Raw genomic sequence first — 23,384 nt, forward strand, 5'->3', positions numbered from 1 at the left:
CCTCACCAGTGCATACAACTCCTTGTCGTACGTAGGATAGTTTAAGGCAGCTCCTCCCAGTTTCTCGCTAAAGAAGGCACAAGGCCTTTTGTCTTGCATCAGGACGGCGCCAATACCTACACCAGAAGCATCACATTCGATTTCAAAAGTTTTGTTGAAGTTGGGTAATGCTAAAACAGGTGCGTGTGTGAGTTTGCTTTTGAGGGAAAGAAATGCTTGTTCTTAGGCTTCCCCCCAATGGAATTTGTCATTCTTCTTGGTCACGGCGGTCAATGGGGTGGCAACGATGCTAAAGTCTTTGACAAAACGCCGATAGAAGCCTGCCAACCCAAGAAAGCTACGCACCTCAGGGATGGATGTAGGAGTTGCCCATTGCTTGATGGCCTCAATCTTGGACTCGTCCATTTTGATGCCCTGCGAACTTACTACATAGCCCAAAAACACAAGCTCATTAGTACAAAAGGTGCACTTCTTAAGATTAGCGTATAGACACGCCTGTCGAAGTGTCTCAAGAACTAGTCTCACATGCTCCAAATGCTCATGTTCACTTCAGAATGTCATCAAAGTAAACAATGACAAATTTGCCAATAAAATTTCTCAAAACATGGTTCATTAGTCGCATGAAGGTGCTAGGGGCATTAGTCAATTCAAAAGGCATGACTAGCCACTCATAGAGACCATGTTTGGTTTTGAAGGCCGTTTTCCACTCATCGCCTTCTTTCATCCTTATTTGATGATAGCCACTCCTTAAATTAATTTTGATGAAAATGATAGCACCATCGAGTTCATCAAGCATATCATCAAGTCTAGGAATGGGATGACGGTATTTGATAGTGATAGCATTTACAGCCCTATAGTCAGTGCACATGCGCCAAGTACCATCCTTTTTGGGGACAAGTACCACAGGTACAGCACAAGGACTTAAACTCTCTTTTACCCAACCCTTACCTAAGAGGCTATCAACTTGCCTTTGAAACTCCTTTGTCTCCTCAGGACCCATGCGGTAACGTGGTTTGTTGGGTAGGGGTGCTCCAGGAATCAGGTCTATTTGATGCTCAATTCCTCGAATGGGTGGTAAACCGTCAGGGACATCATCAGGGAATACATCCTCGAATTCCTGCAAAAGAGCAACCATACTCCAAGGCAATGCCTTATCGAGCTCAGCAACATCTAAGAGCACATGTTTGCAAATCATGAGAAGCACAGGCTGGTCAGAATTCACAACTTTTCTAACGTCCTTAGCCTTAATGATCATGTTTTGCTTCCTAGTGGAAGGTGTAGTAGGGGATTTGGTATGCATAACACTAGGTGTGCTCACTTGACCCTTGGTCGATGGCTCACTTGTAGAAGTGGAGCTCTTGCTAGGGTCGGCCGTCTTTTGCTTTCGCTTTTGACGGTCTATGTCACACTCCCTTTGTAATTTTAGTTGGTCCTCATAAACTTGTGCAGGTGTGAGTGGTGTGAGGACCTTACGCTTGCCTTCGTGCAAAAGTGTGTACGTATTTGCCCTTCCATCGAATGTGACGTGTTTGTCAAATTGCCATGGTCTTCCCAAGATGACATGTGTAGCATGCATAGGCACGATGTCACATACAACTTCATCAATGTAACTACCAATTGAGAAGGGAACGCGTACCTGTTTGAAGACAAGTACCTCGCCATCCTCACTCAGCCATTGGAGGGGGTAAGGATGTGGATGTCGGGTAGTTGGGAGCCCTAAACTCTCAACCATGAGCAAGCTCGCCACATTCATGCAACTCCCACCATCGATGATGAGGCTACACACTTTGTCATCGATCTTACAACGAGTGTAAAATAGGTTCTCTTTGTAGTTGCTCGTCCTCCTTAACTCGGGCGGTTAGCACTCGTCGTGCCACCAAGCAACCTACTTCTCCTTGCGTAGGCGAGCAAGCATCCGCAGCTGAATCATCTTCCAGGCAGTCGTTGTTGACCAATTCGGGCACCTCCTCACAATTGTCATCATCGGACACGATCTCGCCATTGTGTGACTCGTTGGTTTGGACATTGAGATTGAATATGTCCAAACCCTTGGCATTTAAAGCACTTGATGTCCCTACTCCTAGTCTTAGGCGTCTCAAGAGGTGCCTTCGAAGCGGATCTGGATGCATCAACAGCTTTGTTAGGGGTAAAATGGGTATTACGGGCGGAGGCATTACCTTGAATTCGGCTAGAAGAAGTTAGGGTAGCCGAATGTCCAGCTTCGTAGGTCGCTCTCCGTGGTTGGTTGCCCCTCCATGTGGTCGAGTTAGAAGATTGGAAGGTACGGGCCCCACGCCTCAATTTCTTTCCCCTCTCAGCCTTGATGGCTAAGTGAACACGTTTACGGAGGCCCTTGAGAAAGCTCAAAGAATCGAGACTGCAAAGGCACAGATAAAAGCCTCCCAGACCCGGAAAAGGGATACATCGGGCAGTATAGTGGAGGAATTAAGTGAAACAATAACACCTCCTAAAGTGCAGAAAGTGAACTCGTTACTCCGCCCACCATGGACATTAGGGGCGGTAGATGAAAGGTCTACTAAAGAAAGTCAAATCGGACCTGGGAAAAGTTTTCAAGAAAGCCAAAAGATGGCTTCTCACGTGGTCTGTGGATACTGTGGAAAAGCAAATCATGCCGAAAGCAATTGTTGGAGAAAAGGACGGAAATGTTTAATCTGCGGAAGTGACGATCATCAAGTTAGCAACTGTCCGAGGAGACAGTCACGTGAAAGCAATACTCCGCAACTGGACGGAGCTAAATCACAAGTGAATGAAAGAGGGAAACGAACTAGTGTACTGGCAAAGGTTTATGCTTTAGACAACCGACAAGTTCCGGACTCGTCTGAGGCAACTGAAGGTAAAATTTCGAGGACGAAATTCTCTTAAAGGGGAGAGAGTGTGAGGACTTACAAATTCCTTGCATATTTCTTGAAAATTTCCTTTTATTTGAAATAATTTGGAAATTATTATTCTATACCATATTGCTACTTAATCACCCTAGAAAAAGTGCCAATGATCATAGGAAATTAGGGTTTTCCATGTTGGACAATCCATTAAAGATTTCCCTGAAGACAATCTTTCAAAAACCCAGGTCCAACAATTCCTTGGAGTTGTTAACTATGTCCGGGAATTTCTCCCCAAAGTTTCCAAGCATATTAGTCCTTTGACTAAAATGCTTAAAAAGAAACCTCCACCATGGGGTGTTTCACAAACCCAAGCAATCCAAATCCTCAAGAAGGCCCTCCAAGATCTTCCTACACTTCATATTCCATCAGATGGGAAAAAGATCTTACAAACAGATGCCAGTGATAAATATTGGGGAGCTGTACTACTTGAAGAAGATGAACAGGGAACAAAGCATTGTTGTGGATTTGCTAGTGGAAAATTCAAAGCTTCAAATAGGGTTTTTTGTGTATCCGTCGTGTAATCATCCGGTACGGAGCGAGAATCAAATTTGGTGCTTAAGAGTGACTTTTGGGTGAGAAATAATATGTGATTAGAAGAAATGATAAAAAGTTAGTGAATAGGAAGTAAAAAAAACCCTAGTACGTGTGACTTAAGGAAAAAGGGTGCGAACCGACGTGAACCGTGCACTACCGATTGAACACCGCTTGACCACCACTTTCTTACCATACAAGCTCATTAATATTTGAGCAAAATATCTCCTTAATTTCCAGCTAGCCTTGACCGAATTTTGGGGCTAAAATTGCAAGAAAGAAAAAGAAAATTTTGCTTGGTAATTGGTAGTGACAAGTGTCACACCATTAAGGGTCTTGACCAAGACCAATTGTCCAACCTTCTTATCACCTTGGAGCTGCATTTCTTCTTTATTTTTTCTGCTGCATAGCCGAGAGAGAGGGAGAGGAAAACACCAAGGGAAAGTTGCTCCATTTCTTCTTGAATCTAGTCACCAAGTGAGGAAACAAAGAAAACAAACCGATTAAAGTCATCCTTGGGTGTTTAGCTAGTGGAGTATTGTTGAAATTTTGAAAGGAAGAACTAGGGTTGCTCTTGGAAGACACTTAAGCAAGGTAAGGATGATGATTTCCCCATTTCTTACTCTTGATCTTGTTTAAATTAGCTTAGCATCTCAAATTTGTGGTGAATGATGGTTGTTATCATGTTTTGGGTGTTTTTCCTTTTAGTTACATGAATTAGGGTTTGATGGATTGCTGCCTATACTTGATGTATGGTTAATATATGTTGTATCCAAGATTATATAGGGGGTTTTGGAAGCAAGTGAAGCAAGAAAAGAAGAAAGTTACCATTGAAACCAAAAAATTCCAGATTTCTGGAAAAATTTCACCCTGTTCTGTCCGGTTCCAGTTCGTGTGGTTAAAGGCCGAATTAGGACTGGAATAAAACATGAAAGTTGTAGAGAATGGTATTTTATAGTTTCATACAAAATTTCAGCTCAATCGAAGCAACGTACCCTGTGAAAAGACTAAAATACCCTTGCTGCCCTAGGCTATTTCCAGTGATCCGTTTTGGACAGTTCAACCAATTGGATGTGTTTATTCACTATGATCCGTGCTTATTTAGCCATTTTCCAAAACATGAAAGTTTTAGTACTCTGTCTTAGCTTTTAAACGCCTCAAAGAACGCCTTAAACGGACTTTGGTAGCCTGAGATATGGCCATTTAAATGTAGCACGGTTATTTAGCCGATTAGTTGGAACCTAGTTCTGTGAACTGGGAATTTGATTCGGTTACACTGGAAATGTGACCAAGTGATCTTCATGAAAGTTGTAGGGCTTCGTCTTAGCTTCGAAATGGTATAAGTTGTACACCAATCCGATAAGCGTAGCCTCGGATGTGTCCTTTCCGGAAAACCCTATCAAATCTGTCTTTTGTAAACTTCATTTCCGCATTTGTTATTAGTTGATTTATGTCCTTGTATTGTCTTGAGCCTATGGAACGACTATTGAAATGCATTTGTGTTGTGTATAAACTTGGGCTTGAATGAGAAAAATAATGAAGCCAAAATGGCTGGAAAATTAGGTAAATACAAAGGGCGTGCTGCCCAAATTTTCGCTCGAGGGCTAAGTTTCTATTTGAATTTGTATATTTTCGTTTGACAAATACTATGACCGTTTTACCATTCCAAAACATGATACCTCTTCAATTTGAAACACCAAATGTTTACTTACTCCGTACCCAAAATATAGAAGTATGAGTTAGGGTTTTATCGGCCACAAGTGAACTACTTTCAAGTACGGTTTTAAGAGTCCTTCTTTTCCGTATGATTTTCATCAAAACCCTTGTTATATAACCTCTACTTGAATATATAGTGACTTTTAGTCATACAAACGATTCTTTACGATTCCGAAAGAATATTTTCTTAGCCTATCTATTTGTCTTTTGATTTATCGTTGGTCAAATGTTTTCCGTTGGAATTCTATAAGCCTTTTGAGCTTGGTTTTGCGATTGATTTTGAAACCCTAGTTATTTTCATCCTTGGGTCCAAACAACCCTCTTTTTACTTGAAAGTCATCTTTACACGTTTTACTCCTAATTAGTCGGGTTTCTTCGTTTCCCCTTAAATGTTTTGCTCGATAAACTGTAATATGTTCTCTTGTTCAATCTTAGGTTTCATTGGTGACTAAGGGTAATATTCAGAAGGATATTTTGCAGGTTATTTTGCATAACTAGGTGAGTGTTCCTTGTTTGTTATATTTCCTTGACTTATTGGCTTGTTATTATTGATTGATAATGTGTTAAGTGCTTTCAATGATTGTTAAAACGAGTTTTCTAGGCAAGTGTGTACTTTATCGCACTTGACCTAAATAAATGTGAAGTTTTCAATGATTAATGATTAAATGCTAGTTGCGCATGAATGTAAGCCGTTTGGCTGAATTGGGCCCTGCCCTTCGTTACCGATCGACTTGAACCAGAAGCGGACTCGGTCGGGCGATATGGTGACCCTGGGTGTGAACGTTTGGTATACTCGAGTATTACCTTGAAGTCTGGTGGAGCCCAGCCAATGTCTGGGAAGGGGGTGAATGAAATGAACGAACGAACGAGGGTTTTACTTACAAAAATGCATTTTCAAGTGAATGGAGGAATAAGAGGAAATGTCAGGAGAACGAACGAATTAACGAACGAACGAACAAATGGCTCCTTGTGAGCCTGTATCCTTTTAATGTATGTGTTATTATCGCTTTCCATTGTAAATGTTACTTGAATTATTGAAATTTTATATTTAATGTTTTGGATGGATTGCTGCTTATGTGTTTGGAACCTCACTGAGCTTTTAGCTCATCCCTTTAGTTTTGTTTTCCTTAACAGGGGAAGGCGAGCAAGGACGAGAGCTCTGTATAGACTAGCTTGGTCTAGTTCTTTGGTTTTGTAATGGTTCTCGCCCTAATGCTTGGCACGGGCTGGTTGTATGGTGAATTGAGAACCTTTGTATATTCGACGGTTGTACTTCCTTCTGAGATAACAATGTATATAATTTTGTTTTAAGTTTTGGATCCTTGTTTTGCTCTTTCTTGTGGTTTTATTTCTGATTTGCTTGAGTGAACGACTGAGTCCCGGCGAGAGCTGGGCAGGCGGTCCGCCGAACCCTTTGGTTCGCCTTAGGGGGAGGTGGGGCTGTCACAGTTGGTGTAGAGCCTTTCCTTTCAAAGTACATCCAAGACAGCTTGTAAATGCGTTGCATGCTCTTCTAAACTCCTGCTATAAATGAGGATATCATGAAAATACACTACCACAAATTTACCAATGAAGGGACGTAAAACATGGTTCATTAATCTCATAAAAGTACCAGGTGCATTAGTTAAGCCAAAAGGCATGACTAACCACTCATATAAGCCATGTTTAGTCTTAAAAGCGATTTTCCATTCGTCCCCATCTTTCATGCGAATTTGATGGTACCCACTTTTAGATCAATTTTTGTAAGAATGATGTACCAAGCAATTCATCAAGCATGTCATCTAAACGAGGTATGGGATGTCGATACTTTACCGTTATGGCATTAATGGCTCGACAGCCAGTGCACATCCTCCATCCTCCATCCTTCTTAGGCACAAGTAGGACGGGTACAGCACAAGGACTTAGACTCTCACAAATCCATCCTTTGCCAAGTAGCTCCTCTACTTGCCTTTGTTGCTCCTGAGTTTCCTCGGGATTAGTCCTATATGATGCCTTGTTGGGCAAGGAAGCCCCAGGGATGAAATCAATTTGATGTTCAATCCCTCTCAAAGGTGGCAATCCATTAAGTACATCATCAGGAAACACATCATGATACTCCTATAATAAGTTAGTGACAATACTAGGCAGAGAAGTATCAAGTTCGTTAGTGAGTAAAGCTTCTTTACAAATTAATTTAAGCAAGACTTGGTTAGAATGTAAAGTTTTTCTCACATCTTTCACTCGGGCTAGCATGCTGTATTTTCTTTCTTTTCCTAGCTCAAGGGTTCGGCTAGACCCACTTTTATCTTTTGGTGTTTTGGCCAACTCTCCTAGTTTCCCTTTTGAGGTTTGTTTTTGATTAGTTGCATGTATATCATACTCCTTTTGTAAACTAACTTGGTCCTCATGCACTTGTTGTGGTGTAAGAGGTGCAAGTGTGATTGTTTTACCATTATGCAAAAAGGAGAATTTGTTCAAGAAACCATCAAAAGTGACTCTCCTATCAAATTGCCAAGGACGGCGTAAAAGAATATGTGCAGCTTGCATAGGTACTACATCGTATACAATATCATCTTCATATCGACCAATGCGAAAAGTAACTAAGACTTGTTTAGAGATACGTACCTCACCACTATTATTTAACCATTGAAGCTTGTAGGGTCGAGGGTGGTCAGTTGTTGGCAAGTTGAGTCGTTCCACCATCAATGCACTTGCAATATTAGTGCAACTCCCCGGGTCAATAACTAGGCTGCACACCTTGTTGTTGATATGGCACCTTGAGTAGAAGATGTTTTCTCGTTGTAGGTCATCTCGACTAGCTTGGGTAGCTAGTGCTCGCCGTGCTATTAGACACCCAACCGTATCATTGATTGGTATTTCCTCAAGCTCGTCTATTTCCTCCTCCAATGAAGGCATCATCTCGGGTTCATCCACTTCATCATCTGTTAACATGTCTCCATTGGGTAGCATGATCAACGCCCGTTGGTTTGGACATTGGGAGGCAATGTGCCCAAACCCTTGACACTTAAAGCACTTGTTGTCGCGGGTCCTGGGTTTAGAGACCTCTTGATTGGGCTTAAACCATTCCCTTGAAGGAGGTTTGGATGAAGGAGCATTTGGTCTCAAGGTCCCCCTTGGATTTCCATTTGGATTTGCAAAGTGTGGGGCACTCGAGGGGTTGTCCTCTCTCTTTAAGGACATATTTCTCCAACTGCTAGGTTGGAAATTGGAGTTTTGGGGATTTGTACCCTTCCTCTTGAGTCTCCTTTCCACCTTGACTACTTTATCTAGCAATTCATTCAAGTCAAGGTAGTGGTGTAAGTCCACTATGTCAGCAATGTCGGTCCTCAAGTGTGACAGCCCTACTTTCCCCTAAGGCGTACCAAAGGGGTCAGCGGACTGCCTGCCCAGCTCTCGCCAGGACCAACGAGATAGTTAAATACGTTCTAAAACGCTCCGGAAGGTAATAGCGTAGCGTGCTCAAACGAAACAAAACCATGAAATGAAACGGAATATCGGAGCCGCACATGAATAGTGCCAATCACCTTTATACATGTAAGGTTCCCCACTTACAACTCAAAAAGATAGTATTAAAACAAAATACATTTAGGTTCCCAACCATCAAGGAGTTATACAAAAGTATAATCAACTAGCTCGACTTGGCTTCAAATTCACAGTTTCCAAAAGGTATTCACATCCCTGTAAAGAAAACAAAGGCAATGGAGTGAGTTTTCGCCCAATGAGGTACACTCATGCAGATCAGTAAAGTTCACATAAGCACAAAGTTGCTCAGTGTGATACCCCAACTTTTAGGATCATCTTTTGTTTAGTCTCAAAGAGGATATTACGGTTTCTTTAGTTTATTTTTATTTTAAAACATTATTTTGTTTTAAAGAAGAAGATTATTTTGAACAAGATTCTTGAAGTTCTTGGACCTGCAAGACTTGACTTGAAAGTTCTTGAAACCATAAAATCAAGAACTAGGGTTTCTTGAAAGTTTGAATAACCTTGCATCCGCTTCTTGATCTTGTGGTATAATCTGAAATTGTGATCCTTGAAGAGCCGAAATCTTGAACAAAAGACAAAAAAAGAAGAAAAGAAACGAAACAAAAAAAAAGAGGAACGAGAGACATTCGGGCTCAAGGGAAATCAGATTTCCAAATCTTGATTGGTTTGAGTTTCCAATTCTTGGTTGGCTTCCAAATCTTAATTGGCTTCAATATCTTGAGCTTCCTATTCTCGACTGAATTCCAACAACCTCAAATGACCTGGATAGCCCCAAAAACACCCCAAACCAGTTTTCTAAACCGCTACAAAGACCTTATCGAAATCACCCTTGGATTCTTGAGTTTCCTAAATTGGTTGGACTAGTTGTTGCAAACCGAATTGGCTGAAATTTGAGGGCTGATTCTGGCATTATTTGAACACCACAAAAGCAACTTTTTCCCTCCAAAATACTGACCAGAACTCGGCAAAAACAGCAGCTCAAAATTCCAGTTTTCGGGTTGGAGTCTTTCTAGGATTCCAAATTTCAGCTTTGAGTTGTGAGTCGCGTCTAGTATCGATCATCTTAGGATTGCTTTCCTACATTATTTGAGTCATTAAACAGCATCTTAATTGTGTATATACCTGAGTTTGTTCCAGTTTGACCCCTTGCTTCATTCACTGTTTGATACGTGGTTGAACGTCGACATTGGAGCTCCTTGGAGGAAATTTTCTGATTTTTTCAAGAGAGGCAAACAAAGGCCAATAAGGGTTATTTGTGAGATCATTAGAGTGAGTAATTTTGAGGGACACAAGAGAGTTGAGTGTAAACACGTAAGGGAGCGTCAAAGGCAATATACCCTTGTGTCTTTGCTAACTCTTTTTACAGGTTTACCTTAGCATGGATTCTCACCCTTTTGACAATAAACTTAACATGGAGGCCTTGACGAGTGAGTTCCAATGGAGGATGGACATGTCCCTTGAATCCCTACATGAGTGAATAGACCAACTTGAGAACCATCAACAACGAAGTAAATCGGTTCATGGAGGAAGCAATAGGGATGAATCCGGTCTTATGCATGGCGGAGATGAGGAAGACCGACGGCCTAGATATGCTCACCAAGACCAAAGAAGGAACGATGATGCACACAAAGAGATCAAAATCAAAATCCCCTCATTCCAAGGGAAATCCGATCCGGATGCCTACTTGGAGTGGGAGAAACGCATCGAGATGATCTTCGAATGTCAAGACTATAGGGAGGACCAAAAGGTAAAGCTTGCCACTCTCGAGTTCACAGATTACGCCATTATCTGGTCGGATCAAGTGCGACTTAGCCGAAGGAGATGTGGAGAACTACCTGTGACCACATGGCATGAACTTCACAGGTTGATGAGGAAACGGTTCATTCCAAGTCACTACCATCGAGACCTTTATCAAAAACTACAAAACTTGAGTCAAGGGTCTCGAAGTGTAGATGACTGTTTCAAGGAGATGGAAATAGCCACGCTACGTGCCGATGTAGTGGAGGACCGGGAAGCGACAATGGCTAGGTTCTTAACTGGGTTGAGACCCAAGATTGCAGAGGTAGTGGAGTTGCATCACTACGTGGAAATCACGGACATGGTGGACAAAGCTTCCAAAGCGGAGCGTCGCCTCAAGAGGAGGGATGCCACTCGACTCACTAGTACACCGGTTAGCTCGAATTGGAGAACATATCCGCCTACGAAGGAGAAGAAACCGATTATGGGAGCTTCGGGAAGGATACCAAGGCGGTGACTGACGCCTCTAAAGCCCATAACCATGAGATCAAGTGCTTCAAATGCCAAGGGTTTGGTCACATCGCATCTCAGTGTCCAAATCGACGAACCATGCTCTTACTTGAAAATGGAGAAGTCGTGACGGATGAAGAAGACAGCTATAAAGGAGTACCATCGTTGGGAGAGAAGGATGCCGATTCTAGTGAGGAAATACCAACGAATGAACAACTCGACTTAGTGGTTCAAAAGGTGCTAACTGCTCAAGTAAAGGAAGAAAATGGCCAACAAAGGGAAAACATCTTCTACACACGTTGTCACATAAAAGGCAAGGTGTGTAGTCTTATAATTGATCCCAGGAGTTGTACAAACGTGGCAAGTATGACACTAGTGGAGAAGGCCTCGCTTCCTACAATCAAGCATCCACATCCATATAGGCTCCAATAGTTGAACGACAGTGGAGATGTGCGAGTCACAAAGCAAGTCGAGATCCTATTCCGCATTGGTCGATACGAGGATAAAGTCCTCTATGATGTCGTGCCAATGCAAGCTACTCATGTGCTATTGGGGAGACCATGGCAATATGATGAAAGAACTAGCCACGATGGTTTCACCAATAAGTACACCTTTATGCACGACAACAGGAAAGTCACACTTGTGCCTCTCACTCCTAAACAAGTGCACGAGGACCAAGTCCGGTTGCAACAAGAACACGAGGAGCAAAGGAAATTGAAAGGAGCCGAGAAGAGTGAGGGAAAACTGGCCTTAAATGATTCGGCCCTTGAGAAGAGAACTGAGAGGAAGCAAAGCATGCTCGCAAAAGCCAGGGATGTAAAGAAAGCTTTACTTTCTTACCAACACTTGCTTATGATAGTATGTAAAGAAGTTATGCTTGCTTCTACCATATAACTACCATCATAACTACCATATAAATTTAACCACTATATATTTTCATGATACCCCGTGTTATCTCATTGTTGCAGGAATTTGAGGATATGTTTCCTGAGGAGATCCCGGATGGACTACCTCCCATCCGTGGCATTGAGCACCAAATAAACCTCATTCCGGGCTCACCATTGCCCAATAAAGCCCTCTATCGCATGAGTCCCGAGGAAACCAAGGAACTACAAAGGCAAGTGGACGAACTGCTTAAGAAAGGTTGGGTGCATGAAAGCCTAAGTCCCTGTGCCGTCCCCATCATCTTGGCGTCAAAGAAGGATGGAAGCTCACGCATGTGTGTGGATTGCAGAGCCATCAATTCGATAACGGTAAAGTATCGTCATCCTATACCTAGGTTAGATGACATGCTAGATGAACTAAATGGGGCTGTAATTTTCATGAAAATTGATTTTAAAAGTGGGTATCACCAAATCCGAATGAAGGACGGGGACGAATGGAAAACGGCCTTTAAGACTACTTATGGGTTGTATAAATGGCTAGTCATGCCCTTTGGTTTATCTAACGCCCCTAATACATTCATGAGGTTAATGAATCATATTCTACGCCCTTTTCTTGATAAATTTGTGGTAGTCTATTTTGATGATATCTTAGTCTCTAGTCGAAATCTTGATGAACACATAGAGCATTTACGTGTTATTTTAAATGCCTTATGCCAAGCAAGTTTGTATGCTAACTTGAAAAAGTGTTCTTTTTGCACTAATCAGTTGGTCTTTCAAGGATATGTTATTAGTGCATAGGGAATACAGGTAGATAAAAGGAAGGTGAAAGCCATCCAAGAATGGCCGACACCAAAGACTGTGAGCGAAGTAAAGAGCTTCCATGGATTAGCTAGTTTTTACCGCAGGTTTGTACGAGATTTCAGCACCATTGCCGCTCCGTTGACTGCCGTAATCAAGAAGAATGTCGCCTTTCATTGGGGAGCTGACCAAGATAAGGCATTTCAATTACTTAAACACAAACTCACGCACACACCTGTACTTTCTTTGCCTAGTTTTGACAAGATGTTTGAAATCGAATGTGATACTTCAGGTGTTGGCATTGGAGCTGTGTTAATGCAAGAGGGTAGGCCTACTTTAGCGAGAAGCTGAGTGGGGCAGCCTTGAACTACTCCACCTACGATAAGGAGCTATACTCCCTCATTAGGGCTCTCGAAACATGGCAACATTATTTGAGAGCAAGGGAGTTCGTCATTCATACTGATCACGAGTCACTCAAACACTTGAAGTCACAACAAAAGTTGAACAAAAGGCATGCCGATGGATTGCTTTTGTTGAGACTTTCCCATACATGATCAAGTATAAGACAGGTAAAATCAATGTAGTAGCTGATGCCTTGTCACGCAGGTACTCTTTACTTACCTTACTCAACACTAAGCTACTTGGTTTTGAAACCATCAAGGAGTTATATGCAAAAGATCCAGATTTTAGTGAATGCTATGCACAATGCTTACAATCTAGGTTGGATCACTTTTTTATGCATGATGGTTATTTGTTTCGAGTTGAAAAACTATGCATCCCTCAGTCTATTGTTAGTCCATGAAGCACATTCAGGTAGTCTAATGGGACACTTTGGTGCTGCAAAGACTTTGGTTGTTTTGCAGGAACACTTCTATTGGCCAAAGATGAGAAGAGATGTGGAACGTGTGGTTGGTCGATGCATTGTGTGCCACAAAGCTAAGTCTAAGACTCAACCATTCGGTTTGTATACCCCTTTACCTGTGCCTACTACACCTTGGATCGATATTTCTATGAATTTTGTACTTGAGTTGCCTAGGTCTAGGAAAGGACATTATAGCATATTTGTGGTAGTTGACAGATTTCCTAAAATGGCTCATTTCATTGCTTGTCACAAAACGGATGATGCTTCTAACATTGCTGATTTGTTCTTTCGTGGGATAGTTAGGTTACATGGCATGCCTAGAACTATTGTTTCTGACAGGGATGTTAAATTTCTTAGCTATTTCTGGAAGACATTGTGGGGAAAATTGGGTACTAAACTGTTATTCTCGACTTCAAGTCACCCACAAACGGATAGCCAAACAGAAGTTGTTAATCGCACTTTATCTACATTGTTGCGTGCCATCATTAAAAAGAACATTAAGTCTTGGGAGGAATGTCTTCCTCATGTTGAGTTTGCCTATAACCGAACTGTGCATAGTGCTACACGTTTCTCACCTTTTGAAGTTGTATATGGTTTTAACCCGTTAACTTCTTTGGATTTGTCACCTTTGCCGTTGTCTGAGTGTGTCAATCTGGATGAAAAGAAAAGGGCAGATTTTGTGAAGGCACTACATGAGAAAGTGTGACTCAACATTGAGCAACGCACGAGTCAATATGCGAAGCAAGCAAACAAAGGAATGCGTCAAATGATCTTTGATTGGTTGCACCTTCGCGAAGAGAGGTTTCCAGTTCAACGACAAAGCAAGCTACTCCCCTGAGGCGACGGTTCCTTCCAAGTTCTTGAGCGTGTGAACAACAATGCTTACAAGCTGGACCTCCCAGGTGAGTATGGAGCTATAAGTGCCACATTTAATGTCACTGACTTTAGTCCCTTTCTCGCAGAATTTGAATCAGATTTGAGGGCAAACCCTTTTCAAGAGGAGAGGAATGATTCGAAGGAGAACATCGAGTAGACCATACAAGTAGAACAAGTGAAGGTTTCCCTCGGCCCTGTCACTCGAGCACGCGTCAAGAAAATGAAGGAAGCACTCCAACTTCTAGTACAAGCTGCCCAAGCCCAAGTTGGGAGGCCTCGGCCCATAGAAGGCCTTGCAAGTGAGAATGAAAGACAAATCACCTTGGTAGAGGCCTTGCTCGATGAAGAGGAGCTTGTTTGAGGGCCACAGCCCTTTCTGGAGTATCATGGTTAATCATATAGTTATTTAAAGTTTAAGTATTGCATTAGTAGTTATGGCCTAGATCAATAAAGCTCATGTTGAGCATAGGACCGAGTAGGAGGCCCACTACCTTTGGCCGAACTTAGCAAGGGCCACGGACCTTCCTTGGAGCCCTAAGTCCCTTTTGGATTTTCGAGCATCTAGTAGTAGTATTATATTTAGGACTATTGCTTGTATTATTTTTTTTCAGATTTGGTTTAATACAAAATTGAGAGTTCTCTCATTGGCTTCTTGTGAGCTTTTCCTGAAGTTCTTAGAATAATTCCCTAGGATCTTCAAGTTGACTTATCAATCTAGAATCACACTAGATTGTGGCGTCTTCTACACTATACCAAGGTTCGTTAGCCACGTGATTAACGGGTAAAGATATCATCAACTCCAAACGTGCTCCGTCCCTCTAGATCCTGTGCGCCTGTCTCTTGCGGGTTTCGTCACAAGTTGGCGATGTTCGTATCAGTTGGTAATCAGAGCTAGTTAGAGGTATCACATTACATCCCTTGTTTTTGTTGTTTTGAGCCAGTTTTTATCCATCAATTTTGTTGCTAGGTCATTAGGGTTTTGTGTCAAATCGTGGGAAGGGTTTCTTGTGAAGTCCGAATCGTTTGCTTCTTGTTAGTGTGCTGTCCGCAATTTTCCAGAATTATTCCAGTATTTTCGTGTGTTGTTTCTGCCCAAGTTTCATCCATGAGTTTGTTGGTGTTGTGTTTGAATCATTAGAGTAAAAAAAAACAAAAAAAAGTCACGCATCTTATTTTGTTCTCACGTCAAGATGCTGGAATTTCGTTTTGAGTATTGCTGAAATTCTGTTTTACCTATTTCATGAGTTTTGGTTGTTGTTCTTGTAAACCTTGGATACCATAATATAATTTGGGGAAGTTCTTGAGTTCTTGAACAAGATTCTTGAAGTTCTTGGGCCTGCAAGACTTGACTTGAAAGTTCTTGAAACCATAAAATCAAGAACTAGGGTTTCTTGAAAGTTTGAATAACCTTGCATCCGCTTCTTGATCTTGTGGTATAATCTGAAATTGTGATCCTTGAAGAGCCGAAATCTTGAACAAAAGACAAAAAAAGAAGAAAAGAAACGAAACAAAAAAAAAGAGGAACGAGAGACCGAATGCTCAATGGAAATCAGATTTCCAAATCTTGATTGGTTTGAGTTTCCAATTCTTGGTTGGCTTCCAAATCTTAATTGGCTTCAATATCTTGAGCTTCCTATTCTCGACTGAATTCCAACAACCTCAAATGACCTGGATAGCCCCAAAAACACCCCAAACCAGTTTCCTAAACCGCTACAAAGACCTTATCCAAATCACCCTTGGATTCTTGAGTTTCCTAAATTGGTTGGACTAGTTGTTGCAAACCGAATTGGCTGAAATTTGAGGGCTGATTCTGGCATTATTTGAACACCACAAAAGCACCTTTTTCCCTCCAAAATACTGACCAGAACTCGGCAAAAACAGCAGCTCAAAATTCCAGTTTTCGGGTTGGAGTCTTTCTAGGATTCCAAATTTCAGCTTTGAGTTGTGAGTCGCGTCTAGTATCGATCATCTTAGGATTGCTTTCCTACATTATTTGAGTCATTAAACAGCATCTTAATTGTGTCATATACCTGAGTTTGTTCCAGTTTGACCCCTTGCTTCATTCACTGTTTGATACGTGGTTGAACGTCGACATTGGAGCTCCTTGGAGGAAATTTTCTGATTTTTTCAAGAGAGGCAAACAAAGGCCAATAAGGGTTATTTGTGAGATCATTAGAGTGGGTAATTTTGAGTGACACAAGAGAGTTGAGTGTAAACACGTAAGGGAGCGTCAAAGGCAATATACCCTTGTGTCTTTGCTAACTCTTTTTACAGGTTTACCTTAGCATGGATTCTCACCCTTTTGACAATAAACTTAACATGGAGGCCTTGACGAGTGAGTTCCAATGGAGGATGGACATGTCCCTTGAATCCCTACATGAGTGAATAGACCAACTTGAGAACCATCAACAACGAAGTAACTCGGTTCATGGAGGAAGCAATAGGGATGAATCCGGTCCTATGCATGGCGGAGATGAGGAAGACCGACGGCCTAGATATGCTCACCAAGACCAAAGAAGGAACGATGATGCACTCAAAGAGATCAAAATCAAAATCCCCTCATTCCAAGGGAAATCCGATCCGGATGCCTACTTGGAGTGGGAGAAACGCATCGAGATGATCTTCGAATGTCAAGACTATAGGGAGGACCAAAAGGTAAAGCTTGCCACTCTCGAGTTCACGGATTACGCCATTATCTGGTCGGATCAAGTGCGACTTAGCCGAAGGAGATGTGGAGAACTACCTGTGACCACATGGCATGAACTTCGCAGGTTGATGAGGAAACGGTTCATTCCAAGTCACTACCACCGAGACCTTTATCAAAAACTACAAAACTTGAGTCAAGGGTCTCGAAGTGTAGATGACTGTTTCAAGGAGATGGAAATAGCCATGCTACGTGCCGATGTAGTGGAGGACCGGGAAGCGACAATGGCTAGGTTCTTAACTGGGTTGAGACCCAAGATTGCAGAGGTAGTGGAGTTGCATCACTACGTGGAAATCACGGACATGGTGGACAAAGCTTCCAAAGCGGAGCGTCGCCTCAAGAGGAGGGATGCCACTCGACTCACTAGTACACCGGTTAGCTCGAATTGGAGAACATATCCGCCTACGAAGGAGAAGAAACCGATTATGGGAGCTTCGGGAAGGATACCAAGGCGGTGACTGACGCCTCTAAAGCCCATAACCATGAGATCAAGTGCTTCAAATGCCAAGGGTTTGGTCACATCGCATCTCAGTGTCCAAATCGACGAACCATGCTCTTACTTGAAAATGGAGAAGTCGTGACGGATGAAGAAGACAGCTATAAAGGAGTACCATCGTTGGGAGAGAAGGATGCCGATTCTAGTGAGGAAATACCAACGAATGAACAACTCGACTTAGTGGTTCAAAAGGTGCTAACTGCTCAAGTAAAGGAAGAAAATGGCCAACAAAGGGAAAACATCTTCTACACACGTTGTCACATAAAAGGCAAGGTGTGTAGTCTTATAATTGATCCCAGGAGTTGTACAAACGTGGCAAGTATGACACTAGTGGAGAAGGCCTCGCTTCCTACAATCAAGCATCCACATCCATATAGGCTCCAATAGTTGAACGACAGTGGAGATGTGCGAGTCACAAAGCAAGTCGAGATCCTATTCCGCATTGGTCGATACGAGGATAAAGTCCTCTATGATGTCGTGCCAATGCAAGCTACTCATGTGCTATTGGGGAGACCATGGCAATATGATGAAAGAACTAGCCACGATGGTTTCACCAATAAGTACACCTTTATGCACGACAACAGGAAAGTCACACTTGTGCCTCTCACTCCTAAACAAGTGCACGAGGACCAAGTCCGGTTGCAACAAGAACACGAGGAGCAAAGGAAATTGAAAGGAGCCGAGAAGAGTGAGGGAAAACTGGCCTTAAATGATTCGGCCCTTGAGAAGAGAACTGAGAGGAAGCAAAGCATGCTCGCAAAAGCCAGGGATGTAAAGAAAGCTTTACTTTCTTACCAACACTTGCTTATGATAGTATGTAAAGAAGTTATGCTTGCTTCTACCATATAACTACCATCATAACTACCATATAAATTTAACCACTGTATATTTTCATGATACCCCGTGTTATCTCATTGTTGCAGGAATTTGAGGATATGTTTCCTGAGGAGATCCCGGATGGACTACCTCCCATCCGTGGCATTGAGCACCAAATAAACCTCATTCCGGGCTCACCATTGCCCAATAAAGCCCCCTATCGCATGAGTCCCGAGGAAACCAAGGAACTACAAAGGCAAGTGGACGAACTGCTTAAGAAAGGTTGGGTGCATGAAAGCCTAAGTCCCTGTGCCGTCCCCATCATCTTGGCGTCAAAGAAGGATGGAAGCTCACGCATGTGTGTGGATTGCAGAGCCATCAATTCGATAACGGTAAAGTATCGTCATCCTATACCTAGGTTAGATGACATGCTAGATGAACTAAATGGGGCTGTAATTTTCATGAAAATTGATTTTAAAAGTGGGTATCACCAAATCCGAATGAAGGACGGGGACGAATGGAAAACGGCTTTTAAGACTACTTATGGGTTGTATAAATGGCTAGTCATGCCCTTTGGTTTATCTAACGCCCCTAATACATTCATGAGGTTAATGAATCATATTCTACGCCCTTTTCTTGATAAATTTGTGGTAGTCTATTTTGATGATATCTTAGTCTCTAGTCGAAATCTTGATGAACACATAGAGCATTTACGTGTTATTTTAAATGCCTTATGCCAAGCAAGTTTGTATGCTAACTTGAAAAAGTGTTCTTTTTGCACAAATCAGTTGGTCTTTCAAGGATATGTTATTAGTGCATAGGGAATACAGGTAGATAAAAGGAAGGTGAAAGCCATCCAAGATTGGCCGACACCAAAGACTGTGAGCGAAGTAAAGAGCTTCCATGGATTAGCTAGTTTTTACCGCAGGTTTGTGCGAGATTTCAGCACCATTGCCGCTCCGTTGACTGCCGTAATCAAGAAGAATGTCGCCTTTCATTGGGGAGCTGACCAAGATAAGGCATTTCAATTACTTAAACACAAACTCACGCACACACCTGTACTTTCTTTGCCTAGTTTTGACAAGATGTTTGAAATCGAATGTGATACTTCAGGTGTTGGCATTGGAGCTGTGTTAATGCAAGAGGGTAGGCCTACTTTAGCGAGAAGCTGAGTGGGGCAGCCTTGAACTACTCCACCTACGATAAGGAGCTATACTCCCTCATTAGGGCTCTCGAAACATGGCAACATTATTTGAGAGCAAGGGAGTTCGTCATTCATACTGATCACGAGTCACTCAAACACTTGAAGTCACAACAAAAGTTGAACAAAAGGCATGCCGATGGATTGCTTTTGTTGAGACTTTCCCATACATGATCAAGTATAAGACAGGTAAAATCAATGTAGTAGCTGATGCCTTGTCACGCAGGTACTCTTTACTTACCTTACTCAACACTAAGCTACTTGGTTTTGAAACCATCAAGGAGTTATATGCAAAAGATCCAGATTTTAGTGAATGCTATGCACAATGCTTACAATCTAGGTTGGATCACTTTTTTATGCATGATGGTTATTTGTTTCGAGTTGAAAAACTATGCATCCCTCAGTCTATTGTTAGTCCATGAAGCACATTCAGGTAGTCTAATGGGACACTTTGGTGCTGCAAAGACTTTGGTTGTTTTGCAGGAACACTTCTATTGGCCAAAGATGAGAAGAGATGTGGAACGTGTGTGGTTGGTCGATGCATTGTGTGCCACAAAGCTAAGTCTAAGACTCAACCATTCGGTTTGTATACCCCTTTACCTGTGCCTACTACACCTTGGATCGATATTTCTATGAATTTTGTACTTGAGTTGCCCCTCTAGGAAAGGACATTATAGCATATTTGTGGTAGTTGACAGATTTCCTAAAATGGCTCATTTCATTGCTTGTCACAAAACGGATGATGCTTCTTACATTGCTGATTTGTTCTTTCGTGGGATAGTTAGGTTACATGGCATGCCTAGAACTATTGTTTCTGACAGGGATGTTAAATTTCTTAGCTATTTCTGGAAGACATTGTGGGGAAAATTGGGCACTAAACTGTTATTCTCGACTTCAAGTCACCCACAAACGGATAGCCAAACAGAAGTTGTTAATCGCACTTTATCTACATTGTTGCGTGCCATCATTAAAAAGAACATTAAGTCTTGGGAGGAATGTCTTCCTCATGTTGAGTTTGCCTATGACCGAACTGTGCATAGTGCTACACGTTTCTCACCTTTTGAAGTTGTATATGGTTTTAACCCGTTAACTTCTTTGGATTTGTCACCTTTGCCGTTGTCTGAGTGTGTCAATCTGGAGGAAAAGAAAAGGGCAGATTTTGTGAAGGCACTACATGAGAAAGTGTGACTCAACATTGAGCAACGCACGAGTCAATATGCGAAGCAAGCAAACAAAGGAAGGCGTCAAATGATCTTTGATTGGTTGCACCTTCGCGAAGAGAGGTTTCCAGTTCAACGACAAAGCAAGCTACTCCCCTGAGGCGACGGTTCCTTCCAAGTTCTTGAGCGTGTGAACAACAATGCTTACAAGTTGGACCTCCCAGGTGAGTATGGAGCTATAAGTGCCACATTTAATGTCACTGACTTTAGTCCCTTTCTCGCAGAATTTGAATCAGATTTGAGGGCAAATCCTTTTCAAGAGGAGAGGAATGATTCGAAGGAGAACATCGAGTAGACCATACAAGTAGAACAAGTGAAGGTTTCCCTCGGCCCTGTCACTCGAGCACGCGTCAAGAAAATGAAGGAAGCACTCCAACTTCTAGTACAAGCTGCCCAAGCCCAAGTTGGGAGGCCTCGGCCCATAGAAGGCCTTGCAAGTGAGAATGAAAGACAAATCACCTTGGTAGAGGCCTTGCTCGATGAAGAGGAGCTTGTTTGAGGGCCACAGCCCTTTCTGGAGTATCATGGTTAATCATATAGTTATTTAAAGTTTAAGTATTGCATTAGTAGTTATGGCCTAGATCAATAAAGCTCATGTTGAGCATAGGACCGAGTAGGAGGCCCACTACCTTTGGCCGAACTTAGCAAGGGCCACGGACCTTCCTTGGAGCCCTAAGTCCCTTTTGGATTTTCGAGCATCTAGTAGTAGTATTATATTTAGGACTATTGCTTGTATTATTTTTTTTCAGATTTGGTTTAATACAAAATTGAGAGTTCTCTCATTGGCTTCTTGTGAGCTTTTCCTGAAGTTCTTAGAATAATTCCCTAGGATCTTCAAGTTGACTTATCAATCTAGAATCACACTAGATTGTGGCGTCTTCTACACTATACCAAGGTTCGTTAGCCACGTGATTAACGGGTAAAGATATCATCAACTCCAAACGTGCTCCGTCCCTCTAGATCCTGTGCGCCTGTCTCTTGCGGGTTTCGTCACAAGTTGGCGATGTTCGTATCAGTTGGTAATCAGAGCTAGTTAGAGGTATCACATTACATCCCTTGTTTTTGTTGTTTTGAGCCAGTTTTTATCCATCAATTTTGTTGCTAGGTCATTAGGGTTTTGTGTCAAATCGTGGGAAGGGTTTCTTGTGAAGTCCGAATCGTTTGCTTCTTGTTAGTGTGCTGTCCGCAATTTTCCAGAATTATTCCAGTATTTTCGTGTGTTGTTTCTGCCCAAGTTTCATCCATGAGTTTGTTGGTGTTGTGTTTGAATCATTAGAGTAAAAAAAAACAAAAAAAAGTCACGCATCTTATTTTGTTCTCACGTCAAGATGCTGGAATTTCGTTTTGAGTATTGCTGAAATTCTGTTTTACCTATTTCATGAGTTTTGGTTGTTGTTCTTGTAAACCTTGGATACCATAATATAATTTGGGGAAGTTCTTGAGTTCTTGAACAAGATTCTTGAAGTTCTTGGGCCTGCAAGACTTGACTTGAAAGTTCTTGAAACCATAAAATCAAGAACTAGGGTTTCTTGAAAGTTTGAATAACCTTGCATCCGCTTCTTGATCTTGTGGTATAATCTGAAATTGTGATCCTTGAAGAGCCGAAATCTTGAACAAAAGACAAAAAAAGAAGAAAAGAAACGAAACAAAAAAAAAGAGGAACGAGAGACCGAATGCTCAATGGAAATCAGATTTCCAAATCTTGATTGGTTTGAGTTTCCAATTCTTGGTTGGCTTCCAAATCTTAATTGGCTTCAATATCTTGAGCTTCCTATTCTCGACTGAATTCCAACAACCTCAAATGACCTGGATAGCCCCAAAAACACCCCAAACCAGTTTCCTAAACCGCTACAAAGACCTTATCCAAATCACCCTTGGATTCTTGAGTTTCCTAAATTGGTTGGACTAGTTGTTGCAAACCGAATTGGCTGAAATTTGAGGGCTGATTCTGGCATTATTTGAACACCACAAAAGCACCTTTTTCCCTCCAAAATACTGACCAGAACTCGGCAAAAACAGCAGCTCAAAATTCCAGTTTTCGGGTTGGAGTCTTTCTAGGATTCCAAATTTCAGCTTTGAGTTGTGAGTCGCGTCTAGTATCGATCATCTTAGGATTGCTTTCCTACATTATTTGAGTCATTAAACAGCATCTTAATTGTGTCATATACCTGAGTTTGTTCCAGTTTGACCCCTTGCTTCATTCACTGTTTGATACGTGGTTGAACGTCGACATTGGAGCTCCTTGGAGGAAATTTTCTGATTTTTTCAAGAGAGGCAAACAAAGGCCAATAAGGGTTATTTGTGAGATCATTAGAGTGGGTAATTTTGAGTGACACAAGAGAGTTGAGTGTAAACACGTAAGGGAGCGTCAAAGGCAATATACCCTTGTGTCTTTGCTAACTCTTTTTACAGGTTTACCTTAGCATGGATTCTCACCCTTTTGACAATAAACTTAACATGGAGGCCTTGACGAGTGAGTTCCAATGGAGGATGGACATGTCCCTTGAATCCCTACATGAGTGAATAGACCAACTTGAGAACCATCAACAACGAAGTAACTCGGTTCATGGAGGAAGCAATAGGGATGAATCCGGTCCTATGCATGGCGGAGATGAGGAAGACCGACGGCCTAGATATGCTCACC

The 23,384-nt window shown here is 42.0% G+C and overlaps 1 protein-coding gene across 1 annotated transcript; it reads left to right on the top strand.

Moving 5' to 3' along the window:
• The first annotated feature begins 10,982 nt into the window (after positions 1 to 10,982).
• On the top strand, positions 10,983 to 14,133 carry LOC140005584 (uncharacterized). Its single transcript, XM_072046591.1, has 4 exons — positions 10,983 to 11,201; positions 11,316 to 11,741; positions 11,852 to 12,196; positions 13,429 to 14,133. The coding sequence occupies exons 1-4, from the start codon at positions 10,983 to 10,985 to the stop codon at positions 14,131 to 14,133; spliced, it is 1,695 nt and encodes a 564-aa protein (XP_071902692.1).
• The last annotated feature ends 9,251 nt before the right edge of the window (positions 14,134 to 23,384 follow it).

This window comes from Coffea arabica, chromosome 4e (genome assembly GCF_036785885.1).
Source record: "Coffea arabica cultivar ET-39 chromosome 4e, Coffea Arabica ET-39 HiFi, whole genome shotgun sequence".
Lineage (NCBI taxonomy): Eukaryota > Viridiplantae > Streptophyta > Magnoliopsida > Gentianales > Rubiaceae > Coffea > Coffea arabica.